The 27,636-nt window shown below is 39.7% G+C and overlaps 1 protein-coding gene across 1 annotated transcript in view; it reads left to right on the top strand.

Moving 5' to 3' along the window:
* HSF5 (heat shock transcription factor 5) overlaps positions 1-24,011 on the top strand; it is a 48,954-nt gene extending 24,943 nt beyond the window's left edge. The window contains exon 6 of the mRNA XM_052658869.1: positions 23,941-24,011. Within this exon, the coding sequence (XP_052514829.1) occupies positions 23,941-24,011 (71 nt within the window). The remainder of the gene's footprint in view (positions 1-23,940) is intronic.
* The last annotated feature ends 3,625 nt before the right edge of the window (positions 24,012-27,636 follow it).

The raw sequence follows: 27,636 nt of genomic DNA, 5'->3' as shown, positions 1-27,636 counted from the left end.
CCTCCTGAGAAACCTGTATGCAGGTCAAGAAGCAGTAGTTAGAACTGGACTTGGAACAATGGATTGGTTCCAAATTGGGAAAGAAGTAAATCAAGGCTGTATGTTGTCACCCTGGGTTTTTAACTTACATGCAGAGTACATCATGCGAAATGCCAGCCTGGATGCATCCCAAGCTGTAATTAAGATTGCTGGGAGAAATATCAGTAGCCTTAGATATGCACATGATACCTAATAGCAGAAAGTGAAGAGGAAATAAAGAACCTCTTGATGAAGGTGAAAGAGGAGAGTGAAAAAGCTGGCTTAAAACTCAACATTCAAAAAACTAAGATCATGGCATCTGGTCCCATCACCTCATGTCAAATAGATGGGGAAAAAATGGAGACAGTGACAGACTTTTCTTGGGCTCCAAAATCACTGTGGACAGTGACTGCAGCCATGAAATTAAAAGACGCTTGCTTCTTGAAAGAAAAGCTATGACAAACTAGACAGTATATTAAAAAGCAGAGGCATCACTTTGCCGACAAATGTCCATATTGTCAAAGCTATAGTTTTTCCAGTAGTCATATACAGATGATTGCTGAAGAATTCCTGTTTTCAAACTGTGGTGCCGGAGAAGACTCTTGAGGGTCCCTTGGACTGCAAGGAGATCAAACCAGTTGATCCTAAAGGAAATGAACCCTGAATATTTACTGGAAGGACTGATGCTTCTTACTCCTACACTTTGATGCAAAGAGCCAACTCAGTGGAAAAGACCCTGCTGCTGGAAAAGATTGAGGGCATGAGGACAAGGGGATGACAGAGGATGAGATGGTTGGATGGCATCATCAACTCAATGGACATGAGTTTGAGCAGACTGTGGGAGATAGTGAAGGACAGAGAAGGCTGGTGTGCTGCAGTCCATGGGGTCACAAAGAGTTGGACTCAACTAAGTGACTGAAAAACAACAACACATCAATTATAAATGTGTTTTGTGTAATAATAGAGCTTCAAAATACATGAAACAAAATAACAAAATTTAAAGAAACAGACAATTCCTCAATGTACTAGGATATTTTAATACTTTTATATGAGCAGTTGGTAGAATAACCAGACAAAATATCAGTTAAAGACAGAAGATATGAACAACGTAACCACCTTGATCTAATTGGCATGTTTGGAACACTGAGCATCCAGTGCTTGCAGAATATATACATTGTCCTCAAGTGCATATAGTACATTTACCAGATAAGTCACTCACTGGGCCATGAAACAAGTCTCAATACATTTAAAAGAACTGAAGTCATACAAAGTGTATTTTCTGAATACAACAGATTAAATTAGAAATCAATAACAAAGAAATTAGGAAAAGATCAAATATCTGGAAATAAAATAGCATACTTCTAAATAATTTGTGAGTCAAAGACAAAATCACAAGAAAAATTAGAAAACATTTTTAACTGACTGACAATCAAAATTCAATATCCGAGTTTGTGGGATGCAGCTAAAGCAGTGTTAGAATGAAACATACAGCTTTAAAGGCTAATAGAAAATAAGTAAGACCTAAAATCAATGACCTGAGGTTTTACCATATGAAACTAGAAAAAGAAGAGGAAAATAAACCCAAAGTAAATGTTAAAAATAAAAGCAGAGGGAATTCCCTGGTGGTCCAGTGGTTAGTACTCAGAACTTTGGGCTTTCTACCTCCAAGGGTGTGGGTTCGATCCCTAGTCCAGGATCCCTAGAACTAAGATCCCACAAGCCACACAACACAGCCAAAAGTAAATAAATAAAAGTAGAAGTCAGTGATACAGAAGACAGACAGTTGAGAAGACTAACAAATGTAAAACTAGCTGTTTGAAAAGATCAACAGTTTTGACAAACTCCCAGCTAGACTGATGCCCTGAGATTACAAGCAACACAAACCATAACTGTTGAGAATGAAAAAGAGACTGATACCTCACCATCTATGAATGGTAGAAGGAGAATAAGAGAATACCACGGACAGTCTTACGCCAATGAACACAGCTACATAAATGGAACAGACACATTTCTTAAAAAATACAACTTGCCAGAATTCACACAAGAAGACCCAATGAATAGCCCTACACCTTTTAAAGAAGTTGGTTACCAAATATTTTCCTCACAAGAAGAAATTACAGACTAATAATCCGCATGAGTATATGTGCAAAAATAATTTAAAAAATTAGTAAATTGACTCCAACAATGTGTAAAAATAATGATGGACAAACCAAATAGAATTTGTCTCAAGAATGCAAGACTTGATTGTATTTCAAATGTTAAACAGTGTTATCATATTAACAGAATAAAGGAGAAAAACTATGAAAGTTTCAGTAGATGCAAGGAAAGCACTTGACAGACTTCAGCACACTTTAGTAAATCTCTCAACAACATAGGGATAGCAGAAACTTCTTCAAACTGATAGAGAAACATCTATAAAATATGTATAGAAAGGATCACGATCAATAGTGAAAGACTGAGCTGTTCACCTCTGAGATTGGGAACAAGGCAAGGATGCCCACTTTTACCACCTGTGTCCAGTATTGTACCCGTAGACCCAGCCATTGCAATAGGCAATAAAAAGAAGTGAAAGATGTAAAGATGGGAGAGGGAGAAGCGGAACCATATTTGCAGATGATATGGTTACTTATGTTAACAATCTGGGGAATGTAGCAAAACTACTAGAACAAATAAATGAATTAGCAAGGGTATGTCTTGCTCAGCAGGACATATAGTTAATATGCAGATACAATTCCTTCTTTATAAATTAGCACACAATTGGAAAATGAAATTAAAAAAAAATCAAACAGTTACAATAGGACCAAAATCAAAAGATACCTAGGTATAAACTGAACAAAAGATGTCTAAGACCTCGACACTAGAAGCTACACATTTTGCTGAAAGGAATTAATAAAAATTAATTAATTAAATAGAAAGATGTGCCATGTTTATGAATTTAAGAATACCCAGTATTGTTAAAGTGACAGTTCTCCCCAAACTGATCTATAAACTCAATGCAATCCTAATCAGAATTCTAGTAGACATTTTTTCTTTAATGACAAACTGATTCTAAAATTTAAAAGAAAATTCTAAGGACACAGATTAACCAAAGCAAGTTTTAAAAATAGAAAGTTGGAGGAGGCTTTACCAGACTTACCATCCTGAATCATCAAGATGATCAAAACAGCATGAGAGTTCCGGAAAAACATCTACTTCTGCTTTATTGACTATGCCAAAGCCTTTGACTGTGTGGATCACATCAAACTGTGGAAAATTCTTAAAAGAGATGGGAATACCAGCCCACCTTACCTGCCTCATGAGAAATCTGTATGCAGGTCAAGAAGCAACAGTTAGAACTGGACACAGAACAGACGGGTTCCAAATAGTACATCTAGGCTGTATATTGTCACCCTGATTATTTAACATATGCAAAGTATGTCATGTGAGATGCCTGGCTGGATGAAGCACAAGCTGGAATCAAGATTGCCGGAAGAAATAACAATAACTTCAGATACGCAAATGACACCACACTTATGGCAGAAAGCGAAGAAGAACTAAAGAGCCTCTTGATGAAAGTGCAAGAGGAGAGTGAAAACATTGGCTTAAAACTCAACATTCAGAAAACTAAGATTATGGCATCTGGTCCCATCATTTCATGGCAAGTAGATGGGGAAACAGTGAGAGACTTTATTCTTTTGAACTCCAAAATCACTGCAGATTTTGACTGCAGCCATGAAATTAAAAGACACTTACTCCTTGGAAGAAAAGCTATGGCCAACCTAGACAGCATGTTAAAAAGCAGAGACATTACTTTGCCGACAAAGGTCCATCTAGTCAAAGCTATGGTTTTTCCAGTAGTCAGGTATGGATGTGAGAGTTGGACTATAAAGCTGAGTGCCAAAGAATTGATGCTTTTGAACTGTGGTGTTGGAGAACACTCTTGAGAGTCCTTTGGACTGCAAGGAGATCCAACCAGTCCATCCTAAAGGAGATCAGTCCTGGGTGTTCATTGATAGGACTGATGTTGAAGCTGAAACTCCAATACTTTGGCCACCTGATGCAAAGAACTGACTCATTAGAGAAGACCCTGATGCTGGGAAAGATTGAAGGCAGGAGGAGAAGGGGACAGTAGAGGATGAGATGACATCTCTGACTCGATGGACATGAGTTTGGGCAAGCTCTGGAAGTTGGTGATGAACAGGGAAACCTGGTGTGTTGCAGTCAATGGGGTCGCAAAGGGTCGGACACAACTGAGTGATTGAACTGAACTGAACTGAGGACTTACCATAAAGCTAGAATAATCAAAATAGTTTGGTATTGGTGAAAAGGGAGGCAATCAGATGAATGAAACAAAATAAAAAGTCCAGAAATAGATCCACACCTGTGTGGTCAATTGACTTTCAACAAAGGTGCTAAGGCAATGCAATGGAGAAAGGAAAGTGTTCCCAACAAAATTAACATTGACACATACCTCACACCTCACACAAAAATTAACTAAAAAAAAAAAAAGAACAAAAAAAGGAAACATGCTTTACAGACCTAAATTTAAAACCAACAAGCTATAAAACTTCTTGGGAAAAAAGAAAGACAAGCTTTACTCCTTTGGGCAAAAATTTCTTAGGACACAAAATATATGATCAATAAAGAAAAAATTGATTGAAAACTTTTGCTGTTTGAAAGATGTCTTTCAGAAAATGAAAAGGCAGGCCAAAGACTAGCAGAAAATATTGACAACACATATATCAAAACAAAGATAGTATCTTGAATGTGAAAAGAACTCTTAAGGTGAGGCGACAACAGGAGGAGATGTTTTTCAAAAGAAGATACACAAATGACCAGTAAGCACATGAATAGATGTTTAATCATCAGAGAAGTCAGATTAAAACAATGAGAGAGACTTCCTTGGTAGTCTAATGACTAAGACTCCAAGCTCCTACTGCAGGGGGCCCAGGTTTGATCCCTGGTCAAGGAACTAGATCTCATATACCACAACTAAGAGTTTGAATGCCACCCCTAAAGATCCAGCATGCCGCAGTGAAAACCGAAGATCCATTTTGCCACAACTAAGACCCGGCGCAGTCAAACAAATATTACAAAAAGAAAAAAACAAACTACAGTGAGATACCACAGCACACCAGTTAGAACAGCTAATATTTTTTTTGAAAAACATGACCATACCAGGTATTGATGAGGCATCTGGAACTGGGAATTTAAAATAGTGTGCCACTTTTAGAAATAGCTTGGCAGTTTCTTAAAAATTAAGTTAAACATATTTCTGCCACCCAACCCAGCCATGATGGGTGGAGAAAGACTATTATACAAATATACATGATGACTTATTTGTAATAGTTAAACAGCCGTGGACTTCCCTGGTGGCTCAGATGGTAAAGAATTCGCCTGCAGTGCAGGAGACCTGGGCTTAATCCCTGGGTTGGGGATCCCCTGGAGAAGGAAATGGCAACCCACTGCACTATTCTTGCCTGGAGAATTCCATGGACAGAGGAGCCTGGCAGACTACAGTCCATAGAGTTGCAGAGTCAGACAGGCCTGAGCAACTAAGCACACATACACAGAGAGCCCTAGAAACTACTACAAATGTCCATTAAAAAGTGACCAGATAGACAAATTATAGTATATGCATGCTATAGAATACTTTTCAGCACTCAAAAGGAACACATTATTGATACACACAAATCATTATGTTGAAGTGGTGCTGGGGAATATGCATGTCTTTGAAGCAATCCAGTTTTTGTTGCCTGTTTGTGCTAGAGTGGGCCTAAAGGGTCTGAGGATTACTTCAGAGGCTGAACAATCACACATTTTAACAGGCCAGTCTTTTTATTTCTCTGGCATTTTAATTCTTTCAAAAGAACTTGGAAGACTTTTGTTTCTCTTTGGTCGTTCCAAATGTGTGTTAGACATCTCATCCAGGTAGTTTTTAAGCCTGAAAGTCTGGTGTTTGATTCACTGTTTGCACTTTGCCCATCCTCTTCCCTCAACCTAATGGCACTTTATATTGAGATATCTGAAAAGATGGGTTTGATTGGAAAGATAACACTCTTAATCTGATTTTTGTCATAGTCAGAAGTACTTGAGAAAAGCTTAGAGGTACCTCTTAACTACTGTTTCAAGTTGGGATATTAAAGCACACCTCAAGTTACTGAACTCTAGTCAATTGGTGACCAACCACAGGCAGAGGAATATTTTCTTGCGTCTCTACTTGCATGCCAGCTACCTCTAGCTAGAGTTTATCTTTCCAGGCTTTGCTGAATGTGTCAGGAAACAGCCAACACATTGTGAATTTTTTCAGCCTTTCCCCTTCTGCTTACATGCCCATTGGCATGTGGTCTGCTTTCCAGGGTGTCACAGGCAATGATTTTACCAAATGTTTTGACATGGGTTACAGAGATCACCAACATTTTAGCCCACTGTGTCTCAACCACCTGCCGTCTGACTGCTGAGCTAGAATCACATATTTTTATTTGAATTACAAGCAGCACCTCACTTATAGATTCCAAATTCTGTATTAGTCCACATATGAATTAGGCTACTGTAAAAAGCAAAATACCAGTGTCTCAAACAATTCAGAAGTTGATTTTCTTCCTCGTGTTACAGTCTTGAGAGTAAGCTGTCCATAGGTGATGTGGCAGCTTCACTTCTCTGCTGGCCCTCAGGTGTTACATGGTTAAAGATGGCTGATCACTTTGCCCTCATCAGCCAGCAGATTGCTGTAAATATCCCTTTCTTTTATGAGCATAATCATGGCTATGCCACATCAGTTTGACTAGAACTTGGTTACCTGGTTGAACAGGCTGCAAGGGAGCTTGGAAATATGATCTTTAGCTGGGGGTCATTTGCCTTTTTAAAAGAAGAATAAATATTAGGAGACAACCAGAAGTCTCTGTTTCATGGACTTTGAGAAAATATTTACAACACAAAATATAAAACATTGTATTCATAATACATAAAAGCTTCTACAAATAGAAGAATGCAATCCAATAAAAAGAAATAAAGTTACATTAATGTGTAATTCAGTGGAAGAGATACAAATGACCAGTAAGTGTATAGAAGGATGTTGAACCAATTCCGCAAAATCAGTAATGAGAGAAATCAACCAAAAACATTTTTTTTTCCAATCTGATTAACAAAACTTGAACTGTTGATAATATCCAGGTTTGACAAAGATGTAGGATACACTGTTTGATAATTGGAACGTAAATTTGTAGAGCCTTTTGGAGGGCAGTTTGGCATGGTCTGTAAATAACTAAAATGATCATATGCTTTGACTTAGAGATTCTACTTCTAGGAATCTTTCTTACAAAGTTCAGTACAGTGTATTATTTATAGTAACAAACATTTGGAAAAAAGCATAAATGCCTGACAATGGAGAACTAGACACACTGTGATAAATTCATGAAATGAAATACTGGGTAATCATTTAGCAAAATAAAGTAGGTTGATATGTTTTTACTTGGAAAGACAGTGTTCACAGTATGTGAAGTGAATGAACAGGTTACACCACAACGTGTCTAGTACAGCCTGCTCTCCAGAAAGGGAAAAAGAAATATATATACTGTAAAATTTGACTAAAAAGTCTGACAGTGAATAAACCTGATACATGCAACAATGGTTACCTCTGAGGAAGTAAAATTAGAGGTGTATAAAGGTATTTTTTACTTTTTAATTTGTGTATGAGTATACATAATGGTGGGATTATGGGAAATCTCTCTTTTTGTATTTTTCTAGTTTTTTAAAATTGAAAAAAAGTTAATATAGTTTAAATACTGTAAAGAGTTTCTTTATACTTTATAGTATGAATATAAAAGCCTCAAAATTATAGAAGTGACCAATTTAAAAAGTGTTTTGCAAAAAAAATTTTATATGCCAAATATTAATGTGACTTTTGAGATTTAGATATGATTCACTCAAACTAACCCTCAGTTTGGTTCAGTTCAGTCGCTCAGTCGTGTCCGACTCTTTGCGACCCCATAAATTGCAGCACGCCAGGCCTCCCTGTCCATCACCAACTCCCAGAGTTCACTCAAACCCATGCCCATCGAGTTGGTGATGTCATCCATCCATCTCATCCTCTGTCGTCCCCTTCTTCTGCCCCCAATCCCTCCCAGCATCAGAGTCTTTTTCAATGAGTCAAATCCCACACCAAAAATTCTTTTTCAGGATTTCCGAGAACTTCTAGGGCTTACAATGGCTTTTAGTTTTGAGTTTCTACTTTTGCTTAATTCTCAGTTCATCAGTTTCTCACCACTTGCTCCTTGCCGGACCACGTGTGGAGTCAGCCCCCTAGCTTTGATTGCCGGCTCCACCCCCTACCCCACCCACCACTGCTCTGCCCACAACCCCCAGCAGTTACATAAGGTATTCATATGTGTTTCACACTTTTGTGATTTGGTGGAGTAGAAAAGGTTTGCATTTAAAATATTGCAGATAATTTAAAATGGAATGCTAACTATTCTTTTTAAAAGACCTTCAGTTACTTTACCAGTCTTTCATCTTTGCTTGTCACTAGTCGATGTGGACTCCTGCCATGTTATCCTCTTTCCTTGTACTGGCACCATAGCTTCTCTTCTCTGATATCCTTTTTTTTTTTCCCCTGTTCTGTCAGTTCAGTTCAGTTCAGTCGCTCAGTCATGTCTGACTCTGTGACCCTATGAATCGCAGCACGCCAGGCCTCCCTGTCCATCACCAACTCCCAGAGTTCACTCAGACTCATGTCCATCAAGTCGGTGATGCCATCCAGACATCTCATCCTCTGTCGTCTGCTTCTCCTCCTGCCCCCAATCCCTCCCAGTATCAGAGTCTTTTCCAATGAGTCACCTCTTCACATGAGGTGGCCTAAGTATTGGAGTTTCAGCTTTAGCATCAGTCCTTCCAAAGGACACCCAGGGCTGATCTCCTTTAGAATACACTGGTTGGATCTCCTTGCAGTCCAAGGGACTCTCAAGAGTCTTCTCTAACACCACAGTTCAAAAGCATCAATTCTTCGGTGCTCAGTCTTCTTCAAAGTCCAACTTTCACATCCATACACGACCACAGGAAAAACCATAGCCTTGACTAGACGGACCTTTGTTGGCAAAGTAATGTCTCTGCTTTTGAATGTGCTGTCTAGGTTGGTCATAACTTTCCTTCCAAGGAATAAGCGTCTTTTAATTGCATGGCTGCAATCACCATCTACAGTGATTTTGGAGCCCCCCAAAATAAAGTCTGACACTGTTTGCACTGTTTCCCCATCTATTTCCCATGAAGTGATAGGACCAGATGCCATGATCTTCGTTTTCTGAATGTTGAGCTTTAAGCCAGCTTTTTCACTCTCCTCTCACTTTCATCAAGAGGCTTTTGAGTTCCTCTTCACTTTCTGCCATAAGGGTGGTATCATCTGCATATCTGAGGTTATTGATATTTCTCCCAGTAATCTTGATTCCAGCTTGTGCTTCTTTCAGCCCAGCGTTTCTCATGATGTATTCTGCATATAAGTTACATAAGCAGGGTGACAATGATACAGCCTTGACGTACTCCTTTTCCTATTTGGAACCAGTCTGTTCCACGTCCAGTTCTAACTGTTGCTTCCTGACCTGCATACAGGTTTCTCAAGAGGCAGGTCAGGTGGTCTGGTATTCCCATCTCTTTCAGAATTTTCCACAGTTTATTGTAATCCACACAGTCAAAGGCTTTGGCATAGTCAATAAAGCAGAAATAGATGTTTTTCTGGAACTCTCTTGCTTTTTCCATGATCCAGCGGATGTTGGCAATTTGATCTCTAGTTCTTCTGCCTTTTCTAAAACTAGCTTGAACACCTGGAAGTTCACTGTTCACATATTGCTGAAGCCTGGCTTGGAGAATTTTGAGCATTACTTTACCAGTGTGTGAGGTCAGTAGGCCCTTAATTCTGTGTCATAGGCAGAGAAGGTTAGGTGTCTGTTTCCTAATGAGGCCTTGAGACCTCATCTTGCCCAGCGAAAATAGGATATATTGTCAAGATATATTCTTCAACAGACAGTTACCTCCCCAAGAGGGACTCTGGTGCCTGCTGTTACAATAATAATTTCCTCTCTTTCCCTCCATACTATGGTTGTCAGTGTAACTGATAAGGTAGTTAGCATATTATTTTTTTAAACTCTTACATCCCCACCCCTCACCCCCCCACTCCACCCCCACCCTGCCTCCATTCCCCAGTAAAGCCCAATTCTTTGGTCAGTGGTGTTGATAGGTGAGTCTTAATTGACCTTGGCTTCCTGCCGTGAAACAGAGGAGTTGCGAAATGTTGACATTATTATAACATCTAATCACACCTTCATGTTATTAGGGGCAGGGAGCAAATGACTTATGCTTAAACTAGAACATCCATGCTAAAATGTTGACTTTTGAAAAAATATTTATTTTTAAAATGTCCTTATTGGCTGTTGGGTCTTAGTTGCCACCTGCGGGACCCTCAGTCTTCATTGTGTCACGTGAGATCTTTAGTTGCAGCACGTGGGACCTAGTTCCCTGACCAGGGGTAAAACCCAGGCCCCCTGCCTTGGTAACACGGAGTCTTAGCCGCTGGACCACCAGGGAAGTTCCCAGGAATTAGCTTTTGTAATGCAAATGTAAGGAGAAATAGTTGCAAAGTATTCTTCCTTGATAGAACTTAGTCTAACAAACAATTGGGCTATAAGAACATTGGTACATATAAGGTCCTATGGCATTAAAAGATTTTAACCACATTCAGTGTAAGATTTACATACTGTTAGAGGCTGTACACGGAGAAGGCGATGGCATCCCACTCCAGTACTCTTGCCTGGCAAATCCCATGGACAGAGGAGCCTGGTAGGCTGCAGTCCATGGGGTCTCGAAGAGTTGGACACAACTGAACAACTTCCCTTTCACTTTTCACTTTCATGCATTGGAGAAGGAAATGGCAACCCACTCCAGTGTTCTTGCCTGGAGAATTCCAGGGACGGGGGGGCCTGGTGGACTGCCATCTATGGGGTCACACAGAGTTGGACATGAGTGAAGTGACTTAGCAGTAGCAGCAGCAGAGGCTGTACAATACAGTCAACAGGAAGAAAGCTTCTGGTAGTGGAAAAAACTAAATTAAAATCCGGATTTTGTTTACTGAGTCTCAGTTTCATCTGTAAAATGAGGATAATAAGACATATGTTTGTATAAAACATATAACTGGCTTAGTGTGGTGCCTGATATATAGAAAATACATGGTAGCAATAGAATTTTAGCAAAATTGTTATTTTCATAATACTTATTATTTTGATGTTTATTACTGTCAAATATGTTTCAAAATGAATGGTCTCATTTTAAATTCATGAGAGCTCTTAGTGTTCCTGGCAGCCCTGGAATATTTCCCTAGTCAGTACACTCCCTATTTTCCAAAGCCACTCTATCATATCATCTCTGCTCCAACTTCCAACACAACTCCTCTCTCTTCATTCTCGGCTTTGACCTTGTTTCTTATTTTACTGAGAAAATAGAAGCCGCTAGAAGAGAGCTTTCGTATCTCTCCACCAACAAATCTATCAGTCTACCACTTGTGTAACTCTACACTGTGCCTTTCTTCCTTTTATAATGGGAAAGGGCCAATCCTTCCATTTGTGTACAGAATCCGCTTTTGTGTACTCACAGACTTAGCCCTGAACAGTTCTCCTCCCCTTACTCTTCGGTAATCACGTTTTACCTTTTATATTAGATAATTCCCATTAGCATACAACCATGCCATCACATAGGTTCTGTGTTAAAAGTAATTCCTGTCCCTTTCCCTTCATTCATATTTTCACCCAGCTACTACATTTTTTCCTCTTCCCCCTAGAGAGAAGCTCCTTGAAAGCATATCCTTATCTCAACCAGATTTTCTAATCTGGTTTTCATTCCTGCTACTCAGCTGAAACTGCTCTTATCAAAGTTTTCTATTACTGCCATGTTGCCAAATGCAGTGGTCTGTTCTCAGTCCCCTGCACCTCGGCAGCATTGAACCGACAACCTCAACCTTCAGTTGGCTTCTGGAAGATCACCCCTTCCTGGATTTTCTTCAGCTTCACTGGCCGCTCTGAGGTTTATTTTAGTAAATCTTCTTTGTCTGCCCTCACTTCTAAATATTGATGACTCCCAGAGCTCAATTCTTGGACCTCTTTTCTTCTCTCTCTAGTCAATTCCTAGGTTATATCAACAAGTCTCCTTGCTTTTATTGTCTTCATAGTGCTGACTCCTAGATTTATATCTCAAGTCTCCGTCTTCTCTGAACTCCAAAGGTGCATACCTTTTTTTCCCATGCTGTCTCTTCGTTTGTATGGCCAGTAGTGTCCCAAATACATTGTAACTCCTTTCCCCAGTTTTACTTATTTCAAGAAATAATACTTCTAGCTACCTCTAGTCAACCAAAAGTCTTGAAGTCTTCCTTGACTCTTTGCTCACATCCCATGCCTCAGCAAACTCTATCAGCTCCATCTCAGTGTAGATCCAGAATCTGACCACTTACTACCTTTACATGCTGTCACCGTGGTCCAAGCCGCTACACCTCTTGCCTAATCTTTCTTCTTCCACTGTGTGCTCCTACAGTTTTTTGGTTTTTTTTTCCCTCCACACAGCAATCAGAGTGATCCTCTTAAAATTATTTCCCTGCTTAAATTTTTCTAGTGGTTTTCTATCACATTTAGAGGAAAATCTAAAAATTCTTACTATGATTTTGGCAACTGCTCTGACTTTATCTCCTACCACCTTCTATCTCCCTCATCTGTTCCAGCCACAGCAGTCTCTTCACTATTCTCTGAACACACCAACCATGGTCCTGCCTTCCCATTTGGTCTTCTCTCTGCCCGAAATTTTTCTTTACCCAGGTATTCACATGGCTTTTTCATTACATTCAGGTCTCTACTCAAATGCCAGCTCATCTTAGGAACCTTCTTGACCATCCTGTCTGTAATAGGTACCCTATTCCCCATATCCTGCCCTCCCTCAGTCCCTATTCTTTACTTATCTTCGTTTTTCTTCTATAGTGCTCATCACTACTTGACATTTTATATTATTTTTCTCTCCCTGAAGGTAAGTTCCATGAGGACAAGAATTTTGTTGTGTTCATCTCCAGCCCCTGCAGGATTGCCTGTGGCACTCAATGTTTATGCACCATTAGATCTTATTCATACGCTTAAAAGATCCTGGGGAAAAAATGATCTTTAAAAAAATTCTGGTAAAATACACAAAACAAAGTTCAACGTCTTAACTATTTTTTAAGTGTATAGTTCAGTGGCATTCAGCCCATTCATACTGTTCTGCATCATCTCCACCATCCATCTCCAGAACTCTTTTCATTTTGTAAAACTGAAACTCTGCTTACAACTCTTGTTTTTCTTCTCACTCGCTAGCACCTGGAAAACTTATCTTACTTTCTGTCTCTATGAAGTCTTTAATTAGCCACCGAAAGGTAAGTTTTGAACATCTGAGGAGTCAGTCACCCCATAGGTTGCTTTTAATGAGTGCTTTTTAATAACTTCCCTAGGGTCAGCACAGTGCTAGGGACTCTAGGGATACGAAGGTAGTGTCCTCTGCAGTTCTATTCTGCGGGAACTAAGAACTGCACATGTCTTACTAAAGGTAAACATTCTGCATCTCGTTATTGTGCTCTGACAGTGTAAACTGAGGTATGTTTGGTTATGAGTCATTTTTTATAGCCATTTCCTGCTTTCCTCTCCTTTTTGTCCCATCATTTCAAACTGATAGGAAAGTATACATTTTTAGGGGAAATTCACATAACAGAAAATAACCACTTTAAAGTGAAAGGTTCTGTGTCATTGGGGACATCCACAGTGTCGGTGCACTGTCTGTCTGGATCCAAGACTTTGCATCACTCCAAAAGAAAACCTCAGGCGTTAAGCAGCCGCCCTCCGTTCCCTCCTCTCCGAAGCCCTTGGCAACCACCAGTCTGTGTTCTGTCTTTATGGATTTACCTATTCTGGATATTTTCTATAAATGAAATCATAGGATATGTGACTTTTTGTGTCTGTTAGGTTGGTACAAAAGTTATTGCGGTTTTGGACTATGAATTTTAAATCATTATAACTAGGCTCAGACACATCTTTGTTGATCAAAACAGGAGCCATTATAATCAACACATTTTGGCCAATGAAGAATAAAATTGTTTATCCCTGGAGTGTAAAAATCCATGCTTCAGAATTTGACGAACTGTTGGAAAATATTTTCTACCTCCTGCTGGTTGTGGAAGCGTTATCCCTGGAAATGTTGTTGAGATGCTTGAAGTGGTAGTCGGCTGGCAAGAGGTCAGGTGAATATGGTGGATGAGGCAAAACTTTGTAGCCCCATTAATTTAACTTTGGAAGTGTTGGTGGTGCAACGTGTGGTTGGGCATTGTCGGGCAGAATACTTGGGCCCTTTCTGTTGACCAATGCCAGCTGCAGGCGTTGCAGTTTTCAGTGCATCTCATTGATTTGCTGAGCATACTTCTCAGACGTAATGATTTCACTGGGATTCAGGAAGCTGTAGTGAGCAGAGCAGCAGCAGACCACCAAACAGTGACTATGACCCTTTTTTTGGTGCAGGCTTGGCTTTGGGAAGTGCTTTGGAGCTTCTTCTTGGTCCAGACATTGAGCAGATCATTGCTAGTTGTCGTATAAAATCCACTTTGCATCACACGTCATAATCCAATTGAAAAATGGTTCACTGTTGTTGGGTAGAATAAAAGACGACACTTCGAAACGACAGTATTTTTGATTTTTGGTTAGCTTATGAGGCACCTACTTAGTGAACTTTTTCACCTTTCCGATTTGCTTCAAATGCCAGATGACTGTAGAATGGTCGACACTGATTTCTTCGGCAACTTCTCCTATAATTGTAAGAGCATCCGCTTTGATGAAGGCTCTCAGTTGGTCGTTGTCAACTTCCAATGGCTTGTCCACTATGCTCCCCAACTTCAAGGCACTCATCTCCTCTGCAGAATTTCTCGAACCACCACTGCACTGTATGTGTGTTAGCAGTTCCTGAGCCAAATGCATTGTTGAGATTGCAGGTTGTCTCTGCTGCTTTACTACCCATTTTAGATTCAAACAAAAAGATTGCTCAAATTTGCTTTTTGTCTAACATCATTTCTCTAATCTAAAATGAATATAAAATAAACAGCAAGCGATGTCATTAGCAAAAAAAATAAAGTGAGAAATGTGCGTTAAAATGATGTGTAATATAACCACATTTATTTAAGAATGTCTCCCAATATCAAAAGGCAAAGTTCAGCCGTGCAAAACGACAATTATTTTAGCACCAACCTAATAGTTTATTTTACTTAGCATGATGTTTTCAAGGTTCATCCACAAGGTAACTGTATCAGAACTTCATTCCTTCTTATGGCTAAACAATATTATTAATATATTATATGTATATATATGACAGTTTTTTATCCATTCATCTCCTGATGGGCATTTGAGCTTTTTCTACTTTTTGCTTATTGTGAATAGTGCTGCTATAAACATTGTACCTATATTTGAGCATCTTCTTTCAATCCTTTTGGGGATATACCTAGGAGTGAAATTGCTGGATCATATGGTATTTCTATGATCATATGGAATCAAGATTGCCAGGAGAAATATCAGTAACCTCAGATACGCAGATGACAGCACCCTTATGGCAGAAAACAAAGAAGAAGCAAAGAGCCTCTTGATGAAAGAGGAGAGTAAAAGAGGTGGCTTAAAACTCAACATTCAAAAAATGAAGATCATGGCATCTGGTCCCATCACTTCTTGGCAAATAGATGGGGAAACAATGGAAGCGGTGACAGACTTTATTTTCTTGGGCTCCAAAATCACTGCAGATGGTGACTGCAGCCATGAAATTAAAAGACGCTTGCTCCTTGTAAGAAAAGCTATGACCAACCCAGACGGCATATTAAAAAGCAGAGACCTTAATTTGCCAACAAAGGTCCGTCTAGTCAAAGCTATGATTTTTCCAGTAGTCGTGTATGGATGTGAGAATTGGACCATAAGGAAAGCTGAGTGCCAAAAAATTGATGCTTTTGAACTGTGGTGTTGGAGAAGACTCTGGAGAGTCCCTTGGACTGCAAGGAGATCAAACCAGTCAATCCTACAGGAAATCAATCCTGAATATACATTGGAAGGACTGATGCTGAAACTGAAACTCCAGTACTTTGGCCACCTGATGCGAAGAACTGACTCATTGGTAAAGACCCTGATGCTGGGAAAGATTGAAGGCAGGAGGAGAAGGGGACAACAGAGGAATGAGATAGTTGGATGACATCTCCAACTCGATGGACATGAGTTTGAGTAAACTCTGGGAGTTGATGATAGACAGGGAAGCCTGGTGTGTTGCAGTCTGTGGGGGCACAAAGTCGGACACAGCTGAGCGACTGAACTGAACTGAATTGATGGTATTTCTATGTTTAATTATTGAGGAATTGCCAAACTATTTTCCATAATGGCTGAACCATTTTACATCCCCAGTAGCAATGTACCAGAGTCCTCATTTCTCCACATCCTCCCTAACACTTGTTATTTTTCATCATCACTATAGTCATCCTAAGTAGATGTGGGATGGTATCTATCTTATTGTAGTTTTAATTCCATTTCCCTCATGATTGATGATGTTAAGCATCTTTTCATGTGCTTGTTGGCCATTTGTAGATCTTCTTTGGAGAAAAAGATATTTTTGACAACTGAATAATCATACTCCATTCAATGAAATATTCTCCTGTTTTGGTTAAAGTTCTCTGGATTAAAGCCCTAGTGTGTGCTGTTAGGGCAGTAGTCAGTAAACTAGCCTGTGGACCAAATCTAGCTCACTATTTGTTTTTATATGGCCTGCAAGCTAAGCATGTAGCCTACTCTGTGTCTTACTCCATTCTGCTGCTATAATAAAAATACCATAGACTAGATGGCTTATAAGGGATTCCCAGGGGGCTCAGTGGAAAAGAATCTACCTGTTGATGCAGGAGACGCAAGTTCAATCCCTGGATTGGGAAGATCCCCCTGGAGTAGGAAAAGGCAGCTGAGTCCAGAATTCTTACCAGGAAAGTCCCATGAACAGAAGAACCTGGCAGGCTACAGGCCATGGGGTTGCAAAGAGTTGGACACGACTGAGCACGCACACACACACCAGGTGGCTTATAAATAACAGTGTGTGTGTGTGTGTGTGTGTGTGTGTGTGTGTGTGTGTGTGTGTGTGTGTGTGTGTTTCCTCACAGTCTCAGAGGCTGGGAAGTCCAAGATCAGGGTGCCAGCAGATTCAGTGTCTGCTGAGAGTCTGCTTCCTGGCTCATAGACTGCCTTCTTGCTGTGTCCTCACGTGGCAGAAGGGGCAGAGGAGCTCTGGGTCTTTTATAAAGGACTCTAATCTCATTCATAAGAGCACCACCGTCAGAACTTAATCACCTCCCCAAAGTCCTGCTTTCTAACACCATCACATTGGGGGTTAGGTTTTAATGTCAATACAAGAATTTTGAGGAGATACAAACATTCAGTCTATTGCACCCTGCATTAGAAAGTCCTAATTCTTAGCTTCTAATTTTTTCACAGCCCTGATCACTGATGGCCAGAGAAGCCCTTAAGAATCAAGAGGGGTCCTTGGTTTGTTCCTGGGTTTCAGCGTCCTCCAAAAAAAAAAAGAGTCAGTAGATACTTGTGGGGAACATTCAAAATGAACTATAGTGTTCAATTTAGTTCTCATAGATGACTAAGTATTTTTTTATTTCAATAGATATTAAATTCCAAAGTATTTTTGATAGGAACTAAATGTAAAATTTCTAAAGTATCACTTAAATTTCAACTGTCAGTATCATTAAGAGTATCTTCCCTCAGTGAAGTTCCAGCTCTCACATTATGAAAGGTAGAAATAAGAGAGTTTGTTAAAATCATCTCTGAAGACTTGTTTGGCCCCAAATTCTGAAGCTCTGTGATGCCAACATTAGCTGTTAGGATGTCGTCACGCTCAGTCGCTCACTGAACTGTGGCGTCCTGCATCTCAGAACTTAATCTAAGACTGAACTGAGACTGAATCTGAGGCCCTTCTGTAACTGAACTGTGTTGAAGATTTACCTTCTCACACTTTACGTTTTCTTTGACTCTTTTTTTCAAGTAACAGACTTCAAATTGATGAGGTACCCCGATCATACCGATTTCAGTAGATGTGCCTTTTGTTAGAACAGTCATTGCCTTGCTTTGTGTAGGCCTTTTGAACACGTGTTGGCTTAAGAAAATACCATTCAGATTAAAAAAAGAAATCAAGTACAGAAACTTAGACTCAATCATGCTCTTCCAGTTTCTACAGTGACTCTGTGTGACCCCATAGATGGCAGCCCACCAGGCTCCCCCGTCCTTGGGATTCTCCAGGCAAGAACACTGGAGTGGGTTGCCATTTCCTTCTCCAATGCATGAAAGTGAAGTCGCTCAGTCCTGTTGGACTCTTCGAGACCCCATGGACTGCAGCCTTCCAGACTCCTCCATCCATGGGATTTTCCAGGCACGAGTACTGGAGTGGGGTGCCATTTCCTTCTTCAACAATGAAATTACCCTAAACCAAACACACCCAGATATTAGTCTTGTTGTAGAAGCTACACTCTCTTGTGTTTTGATAGGTTACTTCATAGTTAAGGGAAATTGAACGTTTAAGAGCAAAGTTCAGTCCATTCCTGAAGAAAGGACTTCTCATTTTCCTGCAGCTATTGCAGGATTCTGGATGAGGTTTCATTAAGGTAGCCCCCAACCCTAGAGAGTGCTCTTAGTAGGAATTTGCATTTCCAGGGAATTCCCTGGCAGTCCAGTGGTTAGGACTCTGTGCTTCCATTGCTGAGAGCCTGGGTACCATCCCTGATGGGGGAACTAAAATCCTGTGAGGTGCAGTCAAAAAAAAATCCCAAATGAGTAGATGCAATACTCCTGTCCCTGGAGGCCTTTTAGCTCTCAGATCAACTCAGCTCCTTTGATTCTCAAATATTTACTTCTCTGATGAGTATAGAAGCTTCCTGAATAAAGTCCTAGAAACCTCTAGTGGCATCAGACTAATTTCTGTCTTTTTGCATTTTTGTTGGTCTCTATGCTCTTAATTCCTTGATTGGCAGCTTTGTTAATGAAGGAAGCTCACTTTAATAATAAAATTATCAGGTTTAGATACTTGTTATTAGAAGCTATGTGCCAAATTGGGGACTTTGGTAGCCCCAAATTGGGGACTGTGTGCCAGCAAATTTGAAAAACTCAGCAGTGGCCACAGGACTGGAAAAGGTCAGTTTTCATTCCAATCCCAAAGAAAGGCAAGGCCAAAGAATGTTCAGACTACTGCACAATTGCGCTAATTTCACATGCTAGCAAAGTAATGCTCAAAATTCTCCAAGATAGGCTTCATTAGTATGTGACTGAAAACTTCCAGATGTTCAAGCTGGATTAAGAAAAAGCAGAGGAACCAGAGATCAAATTGCCAACATCCATCGGATCATCAAAAAAGCAAGAGAATTCCAGAAAAACATCTGCTTCATTGACTACACTAAAGCTTTCGACTGTGTGGCTCACAACCACAATGGAAAATTCTTGAAGAGATGGGAATACCAGAGCACCTTATCTGCCTCCTGAAAAACCTGTATGCAGGTCAAGAAGCAACAGTTAGAACTGGACATGGAACAATGGACTGGTTCCAAACTGGGAAAGGGAGTACATCAAGGCTGTATATTGTCACCCTTCTTATTTAACTTATATGCAGAATACATCATGCTCAGTGCTGGGCTGGATGAAGCAGAGCTGGAATCAAGACTGCCGGGAGAAGTATCAATAACCTCAGGTATGCAGATAACACCACTCTTATGGCAGAAAGCAAAGAAGAACTAAAGAGCCCTTGGTGAAGGTGAAAGAGGAGAGTGAAAAACTGGCTTAAAACTCAACATTCAGAAAGCCAAGATCATGGCATCCAGTCCCATCACTTCATGGCAAAAAGATGGGGAAATGAAACAGTGAGAGACTTTATTTTTTTGAGCTTCAAAATCACTGCAGATGGTGATTCATTCATGAAATTAAAAGATACTTGCTCCTTGGAGGAAAAGCTATGACAGACCTAGACAGCATATTAAAAAGCAGAGACCTTTCTTTGACAACAAAGGTCTGTCTAGTCAAAGCTATGGTCATGTATGGATGTGAGATTTGGACCATAAAGAAGGCTGAGCATTGAAGAATTGATACTTTTGAACTATGGTGTTGGAGAAAACTCTTGAGAGTCCCTTGGACTGCAAGGAGATCAAACTGGTCAACCCTAAAGGAATTCAATCCTGAATATTCATTGGAAGGACTGATGCTCAAGCTGAAGCTCCAATACTTTGGCCACCTGATGCAAAGAGCGGACTCATTAGAAAAGACCCTGATGCTGGGAAAGATTGAAGGCAGAAGGAGAAGGGGATGACAGAGGATGAGATGGTTGGATGGCAACACTGACTCAAGGGACATGAGTTTGAGCAAGCTCTGGGAGGTGGTGAAGGACAGGGAAGCCTGGTGTGCTGCAGTCCATGGGGTCGCAGAGTCAGACATGACTGAGCAACTGAACAACAAATCCCAGTCATTAAGGCTAAGAGGGTTTGTTGCTCACACTACACAACTCATTCTGAGGCTATTATAGAGCCATACTGGCTGTTGTTACTTTATTTTTTAAAAACTTATTTTGGGATATCACCAATTAACAATGTTGTGATAGTTTCAGATAGGCGACGAAGGGACTCGGCCATACCTATACCTATACATGTATCCGTTCTCCCCCAAACTCCCCTCCCATCTAGGCTGACGTATAACATTGAGTGCAGTTCCCTGGGCTACACAGTAGGACCTTGTTGGTTATCCACTGAGCTGTTGTTACTTTAAACATGCCTATCTGTGATGTGCTCTTGTCCATTATTTGAACCTGTCAGTAGGATAAAGATTTTAATAAATGACAGTTGTCCACTGAAAAAAAGAGGATTTGTTGCTGTTCTTCAGTCTCCTTCCCCATAAGAGGTCTGTAGTTGTTTTATAGTCTTAAGCCTTGTTTATAGTCTTTCCCTTTGTCACCGATTCAGTGGACATGCACTTGGGCAAACTCCAGGAGATGGTGAGGGAGAGGGAGGCCTGGCCTGCCTGCAGTCCATGGCGTCGCAAAGAGTTGGACACAACTTGGCACCTGAACAACAGCCTTTGTCATCATCAAGAATTCCTACTCTGCTTTCAAAAGAGGGCTGCAGTTCGGTCTGTTCATATTCCGGAGTCTTGTTTTGGTATTTTCTATTACTCCATGGCCTGTCCTCCTTATTCTGATGTGGAGTTGAAGTGTTTAGAGAGTGATCATACTTACATATTACTCATTCTGTAGCCTGTGATCAGCTTTTTAAAATTCTGATGCCTAGATTGCACTTTGCACCAATTAAATCAGAATATATGGGGGTAGGAGCCCTGGATCTCAATTTTTTTTTTTAAAAGATCCCCAGGGTGCAGCGTGACCTAGAAACCACTGGCTCTAGTAATCATGTAGTGTCGAGGTTCCTTCAGTCATCTCTTTACTACTCAGGATTAATTAGATGACCATATAACTGCATTTCAGTTACTTGAAAAAGAGATGTTCTATAAATTGAGATAGAACTGCAATCATTATCCCTGTTATTTAGACTGTAAAGAAGCCATTTTTGTGGTAAAATATATATAACATAAAATTTACCTTTTTACCTGTTTTTAAGTGTACAATTCAGGGGCACTAAGGACATTCACATTATGTACTACCACCACCACCACCCATCTCCAGAACTTTTCTCGTCTTCCCAAACTGACACTTCATATCCGTTACATCCTTCTCTGCAGGCCCTGGCAACCACCATTCTACTTTTATTTCTATGAATTTGACTACTTCATATGAGTAGAACTGTACACTATTTGTCCTTTTGTGACTATTTCATGTTGTAGATCATTCATGTTGAAGACTCATTCATGTAGCGTGTGTCATAATTTGCTTCCTTTTTAAGGCTAAATAATACTCCAGTATATATCTACCACACTTGTTTTCCCATTCATCCATGGATGGACTCCTGGATTACTTTCACCTTTTGGCTATTGTAAACAATGCTGCCATGGTCAGAGATATACAAGAAGCCCGTTTTAAGTGATAAATTGATGTCTGTTCTTCTGCAAGATGCTTATCTGGATAAATTGCTTGTTCTTAATGCAGGAGACCTGGGTTCGATCCCTGGGTTGGAAAAATCCCCTGGAGAAAGGAAAGGCTACCCACTCCAGTATCCTGGCCTGGAGAATTCCATGGAATGTAAAGTCCATGGGGTCGCAAAGAGTCGGACACAACCAAACGACTTGTACTTAACACTTTCTTTTTTTAACCAATTTTTTTTTTTTTTGGCTTCAAGGCACAGCATGCAGGATCTTAGTTCCCCAACCAGGGATGGAACCGCTGCCCCCTGCAGTGGAAGCGTGGAGCTCTTAACCACCAGATTGCCAGTGAATTTTGAAATTGCTTGTTCTTCATGGATAGGTTGTACTCCTGTTCACCAGATGAGCTAGTACTTTTCTTTAGTAATTGATCTTCCTTTTACAGAAGAGGGCAAAAATTGAGTACTGTTCCAAATGCCCTCTGGATTGTCTCAAAGGTGGTGGTAGAATTATTGTCTCTCATCTCTCCTGCTCAGGCTGTTGATCAGTCCCACAGAAGTTGTGTTTTACAAATATCATAACAGAAGTCTCTGTATGTCTAGTAGGAAATTAAGGATTCATTCTGTGTAGTTTAGTTTAACTGCAAAATGCTACTAGGACAAGATTGTAAGCTTAAAAATCAACCTTAAAAAGGCTCCCAGGTCATGTTATTCTGAGTGAATCAGTGAGTGAAAGTCACTCAGTTGTGTCCGACTCTGCAACTCCATGGACTACAGTCCATGAAATTCTCCACGTCAGAAAACTGGAGTGGGTAGCCTTTCCTTTTTCCTGGGGATCTTCCCAACCCAGGGATCGAACCCAGGTTTCCCGCATTGCAGGCGGATTCTTTACCAGCTGAGCCACAAGGGAAGCCATGCTATTCTAGAAGTTGTAAACTAATTAGATGGAATCTAGAACCCACGTTTGTTCAGTTGCTTAGTTGTGTCCAACTGTTTCTCCTCTGTCCATGGGATTCTCCAGGCACGAATACTGGAGTGGGTCGCTATTCGTTTTTTCAAGGGATCTTCCTGACCCAGGGATGGAACCTATGTCTGCTGCTGCTCCTGCATTGGCAGGCGGCTTTTCTACCACTGAGCCGCCTGGGAAGCCCGGAAACCACATTAGTTAACTCTGTTGCTATACGTGGCCTTAGCTTTTTTTTTTGTTATAGAACCTAGTACCTGAGCTGAGAGCTCACTATTTAACTTCTTCCCATTCTTAATGAACCTACTTTTTGTCTCTCGACCTCCTCGAAGGGTATACTTTATTTTTTTTTATAGACAGTTCAGATAGACACTTTTATAAGCGAATCAGCTACATTAGTCAATAGGTGGAAATTTTATGGAGGCAATCAACTTTGGAAAGGTAGTGTTTACTTAATTTAACATTGCTTTTTGTAAGGCATTACTTCATAATCCTGGAACCTATTTTTATAACATTGAAGAAATGAATTTTCATATGTGTGTTTATTGTACTTTGATCTTTTTGACACTTTTTCTTAATTTTATACTTAACAATAAAAGTCAGTTGAAATGAAAAAAGGCTTAGTGACATCACTAAAAGGAGAGACATTTTAAACTTTGTTAGTCTCTTTGGGTTAATGCCTGAGCTGCATCTGTGCTTTAGAGGTACAGAAATGCCCTAAAAATTGAGAACCTGATGAGATAATGTAATTTTAGAGCCCATTCTACAGGTGAAACATAGCAGCTTGTTCTTCTTGTTGAAAGACTTGTCTGTCGAACTCTACAGTTTGAGAAACAGCGTAAACAAACCTTATTTTTCTTTCTAGATCTTCATCTGCTGGTGGATGTTGCCTGCAAGCAGGAACACTTTCCAAAGGAGGAAGAATTAAAAGAGTGAGGATTGGATGACAAATGTGACATTGTGCACTAGCTGTAGCTGGAGGCAGACTAGCCTTGCACGTGACACACTGTTGGGATTTTTTCAGTTCTTCTGTTAAGGAGGAAAAAAAAAGTATTTTTGTTTTGTTAATTGAGAATTTTGTTAATTGAGAATTGGAATTTGATATTTCCTACAGCTGTTCAGTTCAGATTGTTTACCTTGACAAACTACAAAACATCTAGCAGTCTTTTGTTTGTTTGTTTGCTGCCCAGATCCCTTTCACATGAAAAGTCCTGGCCTTCTGTTACAGTCAAGAAGCATCTAAAAACAGCTGCGTGTATGGTCCCGGAGAATACTCTGTGTGTGGGTGTGCTGATCCGTCGTCTTGCCACTTTCAAACAGTAGTCAGTGCAGCTCCACTGGGGACTTCAGTCTATCTGTTTCAAATCGCAGTGTGATCCTTTTAGAGAAGATGGTGAGAAGCAGAGGCATGTGAGGTCACCAAGATCACAGGTCTAAATGGGTCAGGAATTCCAGGGAAGAAAAACTCTGGGGAAGAGTTAATTTTCTAAATGATTAACCAGGAAATGCTCTGACTTCCTCACCCAGCTTTCTGTTTCAAGAGCAAGGCATCCGGGCTTGGACCATCCATCACACTTAACAGCCCCTTATTCTTTTCTATTAATGGGAACATTCTTCTATTTTCATATCTTTCTTTAATTTTAATAATACAGTATCATAAATGGTAAGGTTTTGTTAATGTATCACTTGTTTAATATATCTTCTAAAGAAAAGTATTTTAACTTGTTTAATTGTATTTATAAATGCTGGTAGATTTAAAGTTTTAAAGCTTTATATTTTTATTAATATTGTGGGTAGAAGGATAAAGGATGCCTGTGTAATATTTTTATTTTAAAAGGGAAATGTACAATGTGTGAGCAAAACCATTAAGAGATTTAACACAGTGTTTATACTTACATTCAGTAAATATAAATTCTCAGCTGTAAAAGATACTGTGTGCAAATTCTGGGACTAACTGATTAGTAGTTACCTAACAGAAGCTATACCTTTAACAGTTTATGTACGGTTTAAGCTTCTGAGAGAAGTTTGGATAGTGGGATAGACTTAACATTTTTATCTCATCCCCTCTTTAGGATCCTAAATTTGAATAGTAGAATTGTGGAACTGGTTTTTAGGAGAGGTATCTTGGATATCCAGTTTCTGTAGTTGATCCCTCACTTGCTCATCCAATGACAGCAAGAAGCTTTCTGATTTTAAAGTTTTCAGTTGACTAGAACGTTCTTATTGGATTCTGCCTCAGTTTTCCTTATAAGCACTGCAGAAACAAAAGGGAAGCCTAGGAATATGAAACGAATGAGAAAGGAAAGGCACATAGTGATATGTGACATAAATACTCTTTCAGCCATGGTGGGTGTAACAATACATTTTTTAAATTGCGTTGTGCCTTCCCAGTGATGTGAAACCCTGGAAGTATTACAGAGATAGTAGTATTTTAGAAAAGGATGAGCTCTGTTTTGGTCTGCAGTGACTCAGTTTAGATATGAAAATAGGTCCTGAAAAGTGACCTCTTTGGTCTATCTGATTAGACTAGTCCATGTCTATGTGATGAACATTTATTCATCTTTAACAGCAAGGTTTAAAAGATGAATGGATTATCGAGACTCCTACATCTTTGGGTCAGATTCTGTATTTTGGTAGAGGATGTGAAGAGGAGACCCAGTTTCTAAATGAAGGAACTTTGCCTTTTCTCTGTCATGTTGAAAAAGCTGATAAATAAAATATCACTAAGTAAGTGATATTCTTTCCCTTAACTGTGCCTTTCTTGGCTTCATATATGTTGAAAGAGATAATATCTTTTGAGGAACATGTGTCAAGCAGGAACCTTGACATGGATTTGGTTTCAGTTGTTTTAAGGCTTAATTAATGAAATGCCTTTATCAGCTTTCCAAACTTTTTTTGTATATTGATACAACAGATCGGGGAGCTGGATCTCCTGCTATACTCACATGCCTGCTACCCATCACCTAAAGCTATCATTACTGTCTTGGAAAAGTGGCAAAAGGTAACATAAAATCTTTGTGTAAATTAGTCAGTAGGGTCTGATACATGCTTACAAGGTTCCTGACTAGCACCTCAGTATTTCAGCACCTTAAACAAAAAATTTCAATCAGTCAACAATAAAGTGAGTGTTTCAACTAGACTTGTTGTCTTGCTTGGTTTTTACTGTTGAATTGGTGATCAATAGAAACCTCATTCGTTATGACTAGTAATCACATTAGTAAAGTTCAAAAGGAAGTGTGCTCTGTTTTTCAAAGAATCTGACTTAAAAAGTCCTGAGTTTTCTTCGTTTACACTTGAATAGAGATTGAATAGTTAAAATGCCGTTGAGGGTAAGGACAGTTCTTAGACATGCTTTTAGAAACCTAGGTTTGGGGAAAGAACCGAAGTCTGGTAACTTTAGTCAGTGCAGATGTGAAGATAGATCCTGAAGGGTGATCTGTTTTCTGTGGGAGGTTGGTAGTAGGTGTCAGTGTGGGCACTTCATTACCACAGTGATGCCATCTCTATGGAAGTTAAAATTGCTCAGGGATGACTCCAAAACTTTGAAGCCAGAGAATAATTTCTCTTGCTTATCGATTCTGCTGACTTTTTGTGTCAATACTGTGTAAATAAGCACAATATATCAGTGAACTAAGCCCTATAGAGCTGTTTGGTTTGATCGTGAGTAACCCGAGGTACCCAGCCTCATGATACCTATTATCGTCATTCAGGGTTTCCTCGAGAGAGAGCAACCACATCTGTATTTTTTTTTCCTTTCAACTAAGTATCCGTATTAAGCCTCTTAGGTGGGGTATCTTAATTCCTTTGCAAGTTTCAAGCAGGAATAGGCGAGGCAGAATCAATCAGTAGGTTGCTGCTACTGCTACTAAGTCACTTCAGTCGTGTCTGACTGTGCGACCCCATAGACGGCAGCCCACCAGGCTCCCATCCCTGGGACTCTCCAGGCAAGAGATCTGGAGTGGGTTGTCATGTCCTTCTCCAATGCATGAAAGTGAAAAGTGAAAGTGAAGTCGCTCAGTCATGTCTGACTCTTTGTGACCCCATGGACTGCAACCTACCAGGCTCCTCCGTCCATGGGATTTTCCAGGCAAGGGTACTGGAGTGGGGTGCCTTTGTAGTAGGTTACTGTTTGTTTAAAGTTTAAAGATGTTTTTGCATATATCAGATATGTAATAATGTATATTTAAATCTTTTTGTTATATTTTATATAGAATACATAAAAACATAAAACCATAGCACACTTTTAAAAAATTCTCTCCAGAAGAATTAGATCTATTTCTATTCTTTAGGAGAGGAGCTATAAAAGGTCTATATTTGTATTATGTTCTTACGGTCAACCAATAAATAAAAAGTGCTAAATTAAGAATTTACTTTAGAATTTATCTCTCCGCTCTAGGTGTTATTAGGCCTAAAATGCCAAAACTGTCCCCATAAACTCTCTTTAAAAACTTACTAAATTTTTAATTGAAATATAATTGAATTACAATGTGTTAGTTTCAGTGTGCAACAAAGTGACTCAGACACATATATACACACACACACACACATTTTTTTTCAGATT

The sequence above is a fragment of the Budorcas taxicolor genome, chromosome 19 (assembly GCF_023091745.1).
Source record: "Budorcas taxicolor isolate Tak-1 chromosome 19, Takin1.1, whole genome shotgun sequence".
In the NCBI taxonomy this organism is placed as follows: Eukaryota; Metazoa; Chordata; class Mammalia; order Artiodactyla; family Bovidae; genus Budorcas; species Budorcas taxicolor.
The sequence above is the reverse complement of the archived record's forward strand: the minus strand, read 5'-3'. Positions and strand labels throughout refer to the sequence as shown.